This window comes from Pelophylax lessonae (assembly GCF_965119305.1).
Source record: "Pelophylax lessonae genome assembly, chromosome: 6".
NCBI lineage: Eukaryota > Metazoa > Chordata > Amphibia > Anura > Ranidae > Pelophylax > Pelophylax lessonae.
The window spans coordinates 214,273,407-214,286,478 of NC_138773.1; the positions used below are offsets into that span (position 1 = coordinate 214,273,407).

At 43.7% G+C, this 13,072-nt stretch overlaps 1 protein-coding gene across 2 annotated transcripts in view; it reads right to left on the reverse strand.

Annotated features, from left to right (window-relative positions):
• The window catches only part of ITGB2 (integrin subunit beta 2), a 156,686-nt gene that overhangs the window by 90,994 nt on the left and 52,620 nt on the right, over positions 1–13,072 (reverse strand). For both annotated transcript variants that reach the window (XM_082262384.1, XM_082262385.1), the window contains exon 2: positions 3,117–3,176. In XM_082262384.1, the coding sequence (XP_082118510.1) occupies positions 3,117–3,176 (60 nt within the window). The remainder of the gene's footprint in view (positions 1–3,116; positions 3,177–13,072) is intronic.

Sequence of the window (13,072 nt, forward strand, 5' to 3'; positions counted from 1 at the left end):
GCAGCAGTAAGCTGGGAAAGACGGGTTACCTGCTGTGTCAGAGTCTGATTGTCTTCTTTTACTTCAGTAAGAGCAAGTAATAATGCATTTACTTGTTGTGTTAATTGTGTCACTTGAGTGGGTAATTCTGCTGAATCCATTTTTTTTTTTTTAAGGTTCGTTCAATCTGTAACGCTCCTGCGTTTTTATTGTAAGCTGGATTTGCAGCTGCAGAATCTCCACTCAGTAGTCATGTAGAGATGTGTTGGAATACCAGATCCAACTCTCCAGACTCATCACTGTGGGCCTGTCTGCTTCAGCATACAGATATACACACACTCAATAAGATGTTCCTGGAGTGATAGGATGTATATGATAGTATGGAGGTGATGTGCTGAAGGGACAGGTGTGAGCAGTGACAGTAATGGTAAGCACTTGATAGTAATGTTCAGGAGAGTAGTAGATGGTAATAGGTAGAATGCAGATAGGTTAGTAATCATGTATGGTAACAGGTGGTAAGGACAGCAGATGACATAGACAGGATAGACTAACCCAGTGCAAGGATAGATGGTAGTAGACTCAAGAGCTAGCAATCTATGTAACAGTGCAGATGGTAGAATTAGTATGCATAGATAGTAACAGTCCTTAATGTGCAGAAGATGATAGTGTAAGTTAGTTATGGAGGATTCCCCTGTGGGGTACTTATCACTAGTAAGGTTTAGTAAGTAGAGGGGTCCAGTAGTGAGGGAGTGATCCGGTAGCGAGATACGGGATCAGTTGCGAGGTTCCGGTCTGTTCCAGGTAAAGGCAAATAGCTGGAGGTTCTGACAGCAAGACAAGGCTTGTGAGCATGTAGACACACAGGAGTGAAAGCAGTATGCCAAGAGTGATCCGGTAGTGAGATACGGGATCAGTAATGAAACAAGTTCAGGTAGCGAGATACAGGAGCGAGTAACATCAGGTATGGCTGCTTCACAGACGGCTTGAACGAACTAACCATGCGGTTAGAACGAACAACGTGAGAGAGAATGCTGGCGATTGAAATAGCCGCTCAGCGGCGCTCAGCGATGACGTCATCCGTCTTAAAGGTGTATGCGTTCCACCTAACTAGAAAGGTGGGACGCAATGTTTTGAAAGGAAAATGGTAAATAAGGGTACCAAAGGTACCAGAATCTTACAACCGTTCACCTGATTTGGATGTAAATACCGACAAATTAAAGGTGAAAGTCTGCAGTTAAAGCACATCTTGTTTGTTTCATTTCAAATCCATTGTGGTGGTGTATAGAGCCAAAAAGATTAGAATTGTGTGGATATCCCAGTATTTATAGACCTGAATGTAGGTTCTGTGGCTGATTTAGGTGGTAATTAAACCCACTTAGTGCATTATGTGTTTATTAGATTCAGAACCTGTGGAATTAATGTGTCCTGGTTTAACCACTTGCCAACTGCTCACATGGAGCGTACTGCGGCAAAGTGGCTCGTTATCGTCCAACGAGGTAGGTCTAAGTCACTGGACTCCTCTGCTTGTGGGCGGCGCGCACGCGCCGCCGGAGGCTCGCTCCCGCTGTATTCAGACAGAGCGGGAGTCGGGCCAGGGGAGGAGAGGCGGTGAGCACCACCGCTCTTCCCCGATCGTCGGGGATCGAGTGAGGAGATCCGCCCGCTTGTGTAAACAAAGCGGGCAGATCTCCTATGTGACAGGCAGGGACAGATTACAGGATTCAGCATAGCTGAAGCTGCGATCTGTGCCTGTGCCACACAGTCCCCTCCCCCCACCAGGCATACATTAACCACTTGATCACCAATAAAAGTTAACTCCTTCCCTGCCAGTGTCATTTTTACAGCAACAGTGCATATTTATAGCATTGATTACTGTAGTAATGTCACTGGTACCCCCAAAAGTGTCAAAAATGTCAGTTAGGGGTCCGATCTGTCCCCCGCAATTTCGCAGTCCCGCAAAAAAAAATCGCAGATCGCCGCCAGATAGCCGCCATTACTAGTTAAAAAAAAACAATAAAAATGACATAAATTTCCCGTAGTTAGTAACTTTTGCGCAAACCAATCAAAATACGCTTATTGCGATTTTTTTTTTGCCAAACATATGTAGCAGAAAACAAATTGGCCTAACATGTTAAAAATTTAGATTTTTACATTTTTTGGGGGGAATTTCATCTAAAAAAATGTGAAAAATATTATTATTTCATCATTGTCGCTCTTTTTTTGTTTATAGCGCAAAAAGTAAAAATCGCACAGGTGATCAAATGCCACCAAAAGAAAGCTCTATTTGTGGGGGAAAAAAGGACATAATTTAATTTGAGCACAGCATCGCACGACCGCGCAATTGTCCGTTAAAGTAATGCAGTGCCGAATCGCAAAATATGGCCTGGTCAGGAATGGGGTAAAATCTTCCGGTCTTAAAGCGGTTAAAAATACGCTCATTGAGAATTTTTTTGTCAAAGACATGTAGCTAAATACATTTTGGCCTAAATATATGACAAACATTGAATATATTGGATATTTTTTAACTGTCAAAGTAGAAAAATATTGTTATTTTTTCAAAATTGTCAAATTTTTTTATTAATATCGCAAAAAATGAAAAGCGCAGAGGTTATCAAATACCACCAAAAGAAAACTCTGTTTGTGGAAAAAAAAGAACGTAAATTTTGTTTCGGTACGGCGTTGCATGACTGCGCAATTGTCAGTTAAAGTCGCACAGTGCCGAATCGCAAAAAGTGGCCTGGACGTAAAGCAGGAAAATCCCCCGGTCCTAAAGTGGTTAAAGGGATGAGATTCCTGTGTCATTCACGTGTGGTTTTGTACAGTGCAATTTCAGCCCATTCATTTTGAATAGGTTAAAATTGCACAGCACGAAAAACATGTGCATGCACTATTTTTTAGGATGCATTGCAACTGGATTGCGACCTGGATTTGGGATGTCATTAACTTTGTATTAACACCTGCTGCAGATTACAAATGGAGTGCATTTTGCATGCAGTGTGAATCACACAGGAAGGCACGGCGCGTTCCTGTGCGATTCATCTGTGGGCATGGTGTGAACCAGCCCTAAAGTGTAACATACAGCTGCAAAAATGTGGAAAACACAAAAAATAAATAAATAGAAAACAATATTTACTCACCAACACCAGAAAGGATAAGTTGGAAGTGCAACAACAGAAGAATCAAGGGCAAAGACATTTTCCTAAAAAAATAAATACATGGATTATGAAAATGATTGCCATTCATTAACACTTAAAAAAAAAAAACAGGTGCTAGAGAACTGCCTGAGGCAGAACTGGTGTGTATGTACTAAGAGATAGCTGTGCCTAGTAATGCCTCGTACACTCGATCAGATAATAGGAGGAAAACAATTTGTTTTGAATTGATCACATGATAATCTGATCATTAGTGCACAGCTTTGGACAGCCGATCACGACAGTTCGCCCAACAATATCCGAAGGGACAAACACAAACTTTTCTCGTACGATAGCCTAGCGAACGACAATCATTTAATCAGTACAGTATGCGGTCGCTAAAAATTGATAAACAAAGACCACGCATGATCAGAAACATGAAAATAACCCAGAATGAGATGGGAGAGCGTAAACAATGTTCGAAATGCGAAACATACAACCTGAAAATCGTTTGCAGGTTATCACAATGTCTCTCAACGTTCGGTCAGTACTTTTAAAACACAGCAATCATGATAAAGGGGTCTCGCCCATATGACATCACTTCTGATACTTAGCTACACAAACAGGAAGCTTTCCCAGAATCGTACGAAAAAAAATCATACGTTTAGTAAACATAGTTGAATTTGATATTAGTATCATGCAACAAAATGCATCCGATTATCTGATGGTGTGGATGAGGCATTAGGCTATAGTTTTCTAAAAACTAACAATTATTAACTCAGAATGAATAAGGAAATCAAACTAGCATCACAGTTCCCCCATATGTCCACCAGGCTGTGCAGTTGTACAACTGTACTGTGTATTGCATTTCTAACTAAGGCATATATGAAATCCAAAGCAAAATAAAATCTAGTGGCATAGCTAGAGGTAGTTAGTCATATTCAACTGGACTTATTCTGATTTTATTTTCAACATTACAGAACTAGACTAGTTGAGTGAGTATAATTTACTCTATCATATAAATGAAAACCTTCAGCCCAGGTTCGCACTGAGGCCGTTTTGAAATCGCACAAGTTCAGCTGAACTCGCACGATTTCAAGCCGGCATTTCAGTCCAACTTCAGGGGTGATTTCACAGATATCTGTGTGGGTTCCTGCACAGATATCTATGGAAATCAACCCCCCCCCCACAAAAAAAAAAATCGACAAAGGTAGTACATAAATGACTTTTGGGAATCAGTGCGAAGCCGCAAAGTCGGTGTCGCACCGATTCAGATGGTGCCATTGCCGGCTATAGGCTCCAATTTGAAATGTCAAATCGCAAGTCAAATCACGCCAATGTGAACGTGGGCTCACAGATATGGCACTTTTCCACTGCAAGTACCGGCTAGTACCGGCTCGGCTCTACTCGGCCCTGCTTGGCCCGGTTTGCTTTTCCACTGCGGTACCGCATGGTATAGTGTCGGAACGGTACGGTACGGTACGGTATAGGTTTGCTTTTCCACTAAAGTAGTACTAAAGTTAAGTGGGTGGGATAACAACGGGGTGGTGTGATTCTCTGACCAATCAGTGGCTAGTAGTGACTGCATGCAAAGGATTGTGGGATATGGTGCCAGTTTGGTACCTGTTGGAACCACAATCGAGTAGGTACTGTTTTTTCAGAGCCGTACCGTACCGTACCGTTCGGTTCCATGCAGTGGAAAAGCAAACCAGTGAAAAAGCACAAAAGCGTGCCGAACCGGTACGGTTCTATGCAGTGGAAAAGCGCCAATAGAAACTGGAGGTGTTGTCAGCAGCTAGCAATTACCAAGACATCTGACATCTGATTAAAGTATATATAATGTGACTTTAAAGCTATTGAAGTAGATGTCTCAGTACATTTATAGGTCTGCAATAATTTTGTGACATTTCACAACATACTGTACAAAAAAAAAAAAAAAAAAGCTATACCCAAAAAGCAGTTCTTCTGCAACAGGCAAGTAACTTTGGTAACCTAGGCTGAAAAAAAAAAAACCCACCAGTCTGCTGCAGGCATGAGAAAGCTTTGCCCCAGTCTTCAATCTCCTAGTGACCGCAACACTGTAAGTTTGTAACGAATAAGAAGGTGATAGGCTGCTGCAGAGCGTTGTTCTGTGTCCAACATTTGTGAACACAGCCAAGAACTGTGCGGAAAACAGGATTTGAAGATCGTGCTACCTCTGGGCCATTATCTTAGTACAGATAGTACTGTATACGCTGTCCATGGATGATGCCTGAACAAAGATATGCTTTTTCTGGAGAGAAAAGCAAATAAAGGCATTGCCAAGGGTCTTTGGGCTCTCTGAGAGGCAATGAATATATGTATATGTTGCAGTGAACCTTTATTATGATATGGTGGTGGGTAGGGCTGATGGTGCCAACTATTGCAAAAAAACATTGTATTCCGGTAACTGTATGTAGTTAAAGCAGAAGTAATGTATCTAAATCAGCATTAACTATTTTTAATTAATTTGCGGCTAGCATTAGTAAATAAATAGGAAGGTATATTATGGTTACACTATTTTACCAAAAGTATTGAGACGCCTGCCTTTACACGCACATGAACTTTAATGGCATCCCAGTCTTAGTCAGTAGGGTTCAATATCGAGTTGGCCCAACCTTTGCAGCTATAACAGCTTCAACTCTTCTGGGAAGGCTGTCCACAAGGTTGACCATTCTTCCAGAAGTGCATTTGGGAGGTCAGGCACTGATGATGGATGAGAAGGCCTGGCTCGCAGTTTGCGCTTAAATTCATTAAACAGGTGTTCAGTCGGGTTGAGGTCAGGGCTCTGTGCAGGCCAGTCAAGTCCCTCCACCCCAAACTCGCTCATCCATGTCTTTATGGACCTTGCTTTGGGCACTGTTCCAAATCATTTGGTGGAGGGGGGGATTATGCTGTGGCGTTGTTTTTCAGGGGTTGGCCTTGGCCCCTTAGTTCCAGTGAAGGGAACTCTTAACCACTTGCCTTCTGTGCACTTAAACCCCCTTCCCATCCAGACCAATTTTTAGCTTTCAGCACTCTCACGCTTTGAATGACAATTGCGCGGTCATGCAACACTGAACCCATATGAATTTTTCGTCCTTTTTTTCACACAAATAGATCTCTGGGTTTTTTATTTTTTACAAAAAAAAAGAAAAAAGACAGAAAATGTTGAAAAAAAAAAAAAAGTTTTTCTTATTTTCTGCGAGTAAATTTTGAAAATAAATAAATTTTTCTCCTTCACTGATGTGCGCTGATGAGGCGGCACTGATGGGCACTGATAGGCTGCACTGATGGGCACTGATGAGGTGGCACTTATGGGCACTGATGAGGTGGCACTTATGGGCACTGATGAGGTGGCACTGATGAGGAGGTACTAATATGCCGCACTGATGAGCACTGATAGGCGGCACTGATGAGCACTGATAGGCGGCACTGCTAGGCACTGAGAGGTGGCACTGCTGGGCACTGAGAGGTGGCACTGCTGGGCACTGAGAGGGGGCACTGACGGGCGGCACTGATGGGCACTGACGGGCGGCACTGATGGGCACTGGCGGGTGGCACGGATGGACACTGACGGGTGGCACTGATGAGCACTGATGGGCGGCACTGATGAGCACTGATGGGCAGCACCATCAGTGCCCACACTCAGTGCCCATAGTGCTGCCAGTCAGTGCTCATCAGTGCCTAGATGAGCAGGCACTGATGGGCACTGACTGGCAGCACTATGGGCACTGATTGTGGGCACTGATGGCGGGCACTGTGAGCACTGATGGTGGGCAGTTAGTGTGATTAATGTACCTTGTGTAATCAGGGCACTGGTGATCAGTGCCCTGATTACATTCTTCTGTGTCCCCGACGGCTGATCGGCTCTCCTCCTTCCTCACACTGCAATCTCTGTGTGAGGAAGGAGCGCTGGCGATGAGAGATGATCTCATATGTTTACATATGAGATCATCTCTCATTGCACGGTCCGATCACGTGGTGAATGGCCGCTGTGATTGGCCATTCACCACGATCTGTGATTGGCTTTGTCCAAGCGAAGTTTGAGGTGGAGGAATTTGACTGGCCTGCACAGAGTCCTGACCTAAACCCGCTAGAATACCTTTGGGATGAACTAGAGCGGAGAATGCACATCAGTGCCTGACCTCCCATTGCGCTTCTGGAAGAATGGTCAAACATTCCCATTGACACACTCCTAAACCTTGTGGACAGCCTTCCCAGAAGAGTTGAAACTCTTATAGCTGCAAAGGGTTGGCCAACTCAATATTGATCCCTACGGACTAATGGGCCATACACACTATAAGATTTTCTGAAGACTTTTTCCTTTAGATTTACCAAAACCATATAATATGAGGTCAAACCTAAACACTTTCAATTTGTATGCAATCTGGCAGGCCCTTGCACTACATAGAAAAGGTAAATCTGAAGGAAAAAGTCTTCAGAAAATCTTATAGTGTGTATGGCCCTTTAGACTGGGATGCCATTAACGTTCATGTGCGTGTAAAGGCAGGTGTCCCAATACTTTTGTTAATATAGTGTACTTGTGTGAATAACCCAACTGGGACAGGGGCTTTTGGAGAGGATTAGGAGCTAGCCTTCTACCCACTGGTTATGACCCATGGAGGAGACAGTGGGTTTTGTCTGCTTCTCCCGGTCAGAGCATGGAAAAGAGCTCAGTTCAGCCTCTGATCCCATGGAGAGAGCAGATCATTATCTAATAAGGAACAAAATGTGATGAACGCTGAGAGCGAGGCTTGGAGGAATTCTCTGAATAAGAACAATAAAGCTTCTCTTCTGGAGTGGATGGAATTGTGTAATAATAATCTTGTACAGGTTAATGGTCAGAGGAAATACAGTGACATTGCTGCAGTCTGGGTTGGAGAAGCTCCTCCACTTGGGACCAAAATATTTATCAACAATATCCCTCAAGAAATCTATGAAGATAAATTAAATCCACTTTTTCAGACTGCTGGAACATTTTGTCTTATGATGATTTGTCTAGTGGACAAAAGGTACAGTTACAGGGTTTGGAAAACCTATAACAGTGCTGGGATTTTTTTTAGAGGTCGGTTTTTGTTCATAATGTTTGACGTTAATGTTTGATGTTCATAATGTTTAACCACTTAAGCCCCGGAAGATTTTACCCCCTTCCTGACCAGGGCCTATTTTGCAATTCGGCACTGCGTGACTTTAACGGACAATTGCGCGGTCGTGCGACGCTTTACCTAAACGAATTTGACGTCCCTTTTTTCCCACAAACAGAGCTTTCTTTTGGTGGTATTTGATCAACTGTGCGATTTTTTGATCATGCGCTATAAACAAATAAAATAGCGTCAATTTTGCAAAAATAACAATATTTTTCTCATTTTTTTATATGAAATTCCCCCCAAAAAAATGTAAAAATCAAAATTTTTTAACATTTTAGGCCAATTTATTTTATGCTACATATTTTTGGTAAAAAAAATCGCAAAAAGCATATTTTGATTGGTTTGCGCAAAAGTTATTGCGTTTACTAAGTAAGGGAAAGATTTTTGTCATTTTTGTTGTTTTTTTTTTTAACTTGTAATGGCGGCGATCTGCGATTTTTTTTGCGGGACTGCGACATTGCGGCGGACAGATCGGACCCTTGACTGACATTTTTTACACTTTTGGGGTTACCAGTGACATTACTACAGTAATCAGTGCTATACATATGCACTGTTACTGTAAAAATGACACTGGAAGTGAAGGGGTTAACTTTTTTTGAGAGGGAGGGGTTAAGTGTGTCCCTAGGGGCGTGCTTCTAACTGTGATTGGCTGTGGCTTGAGCTGTAAGAACAGTGATCAACAGTGATCAACGGTCATACATAGTAGAACCGTATGATCACCATTCTTACACAGGGGAGAATGACAGGCGGCTTTGTTTACATTAGCCGCCTGCCTTTCTCCCGGTGTAACGGACGCGGGGGGGTCCATGACCGAGCGGGAGCGCGCATTCGGCGGCGCGCGCTCGCTCCCCAGAGCCTCACAGGCTAGCGACGTAGACCTACGTCGCTTTGCCTGTGAGGGGCTGACTGCCGCAGTAAATATACTGACGGCAGTCGGCAAGTGGTTAATGTTCATAATGTTTGAACCAAATAAAATTTAAGTAAAACACTGTTGTAACTACTTAAACGTAAGTGTTAGCTGGAGTTGAGCTTTAAAGCAGTATTAAAGTGTTTGTTACCCCAGTATTTCATATGCCTGACATGTGCCTACTGTACCATGTACTTGTATGATAAAGTATCCTGTTCTCTTTGTATTGCTTCCCTTGTGTGAAATCCCTAGTGTTCCCTCCAGTCCCTCTGCTTTCCTATTAATACCTGACCACACTAGCCATGAGAAGACAGCATGGTCAGTTCTCTAGCTTTTGCGATTCCGCACTGCGTGACTTTAATGGACAATTGCGCGGTCGTGCGATGCTGTATCTAAACGAATTTGGCATCCTTTTTTTTCCCACAAACAGAGCTTTCTTTTGGTGGTATTTGAACACCTGTGCGATTTTTTGATCACGCGCTATAAACAAAAAAAGAGCGTAAATTTTGCAAAAATAACAATATTTTTCAAATTTTTTTATATGAAATTCCCCCCCAAAAAAATGTAAAAATCAAAATTTTTTAACATTTTCGGCCAATTTGTTTTATGCTACCTATGTTTGGTAAAAAAAATCGCAAAAAGCGTATTGATTGGTTTGCGCAAAAGTTATCGCGTTTACTAACAAAGGGAAAGATTTTTGTAATTTTTGTTGTTTTTTTTTAACGCGTAATGGCGGCGATCTGCGTTTTTTTGCGGTACTGCGACATTGCGGCGGACAGATCGGACCCTTGACTGACATATTTTACACTTTTGGGGTTACCAGTGACATTACTACAGTAATCAGTGCTATACATATGCACTGTTACTGTAAAAATGACACTGGCAGTGAAGGGGTTAACTTTTTTTTGAAAGGGAGGGGCTATGTGTGTCCCTAGGGGCGTGCTTTCTACTGTGATTGGCTGTGGCTTCAGATGTATGAAGAGTGATCAACGGTTCTACATAGTAGAACCATGTAGAACCATCCTTCATACACAGGGGAGAATGACAGGCAGCTTGTTTACACAAGCCGCCTGACTTTCTCCCTCTCCCCCGCCGATCGCAGAGTGACCGGCGGACATCGGGTCCGCCGGTCACACGCGCGGGGGGGTCCGCGGCGCGCGCTCGCTCCCTAGACCCTCACAAGCTAGTGACGTAGCCCTACGTCACTTTGCCTGTGAGGGGCTGACCGCCGAAGTAGATAGTCGTGCGGCGGTCAGCAATTAGTTAAAATGGTTGTAAAGGCTCAAGGTTTTTTACCTTCATCCATTATATGTGCAGCAGCAACCCCCCCCCCAAAAAAAAAAACTTACCTGAGCCCTATCTTGATCCAGTGACAAGCAGGAAAGCCTTGGCTCTCCTGGGTCTCTCACTCTTAATTGGACAGCAAGGGGTAGCCATTGACTTACACTGCTGTCAATCACAGCCAATGAGGAGAGAGCGGGACGCCCCGAACCGTGGTCTATGTGTGAATGGACACACGGAGCTGTTTGCTATGGGGGCCCAAGGCAGGAGGGAGAAGCCTAGAGCACTGGTGGGGGACCAGAGAAGAGGAAAAGGTCTGCTCTGTGCAAAAACACTGCACAGAGTGGGCAAGTATAACATGTTAGTTATTTTTTAAAAATAAACTGAACCTCTAACGTCACTTTAAAAAGAAAAAATAACGCAGCTGTCATATCTAAGAAATATCAATATCAATATAAAAAATGTATGCTTTTGGGGCAGGGCCGGATTAGAAGCGTCATGGGCCTGGTGCTGAGGATTTTGGTGAATATTTTTTTATAAAAAAACTAAAGTTACAATGCAAACAATTTTTTTGTTAAAACAAATTAAATTAAATTAAATTAAAGGGGATGAGGGAGGATGAGAGAAAAAGGGGATGAGAGAGAGTGGTGAGGGGTAAGGAAGGGTGTAGAGACAGAAAGGGGGGGGGGTGGGAGAGAGAAAGAGGAGGCGCATGATCAAAGCTGCCCAGCCAAGGCAAGTGACCGAAGGCACAGAACCTGGAAGGAAGATCAAGTGAAGATAGTAGCGCCCGGGACCTGCCGGATTGATCACAGTGCAGCACTGGAGGGCCTGGTTTGACAGGTAAGTGTGCCCTAATGTGCTAATAGGCTGTGCATACTAGAACATTATGGCATTATCCACCTCAGGGCCTCTAAAAAGAAGTATTGTTAGTAAAGTTTACTACAGCTTTAATATCACAGGATCTCGGGGGTCTTTGGGCAGTGCCTAAGTGCATAGTTGCCAACATTTCAAAATTTTCAGGAAAACCTTTCTTACCAGTTCTATACCTAGAGTAGCTGACACCCTCCATGTTCCTCTATACATCACAGTAGTAATCACACAATTAAATGAGTACTAATAATTGGCAGAACACATATGATGACTGAGAAGATTTTCTTTAGTTGAACTAGCAAATGTGTGCCCATTCTAGAGCTGGGAACATTCAATATAATGTTGAAGAACTATTTTACTGGGTAAGAGGCATGGGGGGAGGAGTGTGGAGGGTATAAAAGTGGGAAGTATGTGCAGGTGAGGGAGAGGAATGTGGAGGGTATAACAGTGGGCACTATGTACAGGAGAAAAGTGTAGCAGGTATGGCAGTGGGCACTATGTACAGGAGAGGAGTGTAGCAGGTATGGCAGTGGGCACTATGTACAGGAGAAGAGTGTAGCTGGTATGGCAGTGGGCATTATGTACAGGAGAGGAGTGTAGCAGGTATGGCAGTGGGCACTATGTACAGGAGAGGAGTGTAGCAGATATGGCAGTGGGCACTATGTACATGAGAGGTGTGTGCAGGGTATGGCAGTGGACAGTATGCACAGCAGAGGAGTGTGGAGGGTTTGACAGTGGGCACTATGTACAGAAGAGGAGTGTATGACACTGAGCAGTAGGTACAGGAGAGGAGTGTGGAGGGTATTACAGTGGGCAGTATGTACAGGAGAGAAGTGTATGCCAGCAGGCAGTATGTCAAGAGAAGAGTGTGGAGGGTATGACAGCGGGCAGTATGTACAGGACAGGAGCGTAGATGGTATGACAGTGGGCACTATGTACAGGAGAGAAGTCTATGACAGTGGACAGTATGCACAGGAGAAGAAGGTGGAGGGTATGACAGTGGACACTATGTACAGGAGAGACACGGTTATGAGTAAGCGACCTACAGAGTCGTGAAACATGTCAACCGTGTCCATGTCTGTTCGATGCACCGTTGTCTTTTATGAATGGGAATAAACACTTCAAGTTCATTCATCTCTGAGTGCGGTCACTTTTTCTCTTTGGAAGAGAAGTCTATGACAGTGGACAGTATGCACAGGAGAAGAAGGTGGAGGGTATGACAGTGGGCACTATGTACAGGAAAGAAGTCTATGACAGTGGAAAGTACTGTATGTACAGGAGAGGAGTGTGGAGTGTATGGCAGCGTGCAGTATGTCAGGAGAGGAGTGTGGAGGGCATTACAGCAGGCAGTATGTACAGGAGAGGAGTGTGGAGAGTATGACAGTGGGCACTATGTACAGAAGATGATGAGAAGGATACCTGTTATCTGGGAAGGAAAAATGTAAACGTTTGTGGAAGGATGTTTAGGGACTGCGAAGTGGTTAAGCGGGCCATACATGGATTGAAATTAGGCCAGTTAAGCAGAGACCAACCAAAGTCCATCTATGCATGGGCTAGCTGGTTGTACACAAGTCAATCTCTTGATAAACTTGTGTACAACCAGCCTGTCAGGTTTTTCCCAAAACAATCAGTGCTACCAGCTATAGTCAACAACACTGATCATTGTATTCTGCGGGTAGGGAAGGCTCCCCATCACCAGAACACAATAACACTGCGGGAGTGATTCACCATCCATCCAACTCGAATATGTGGAG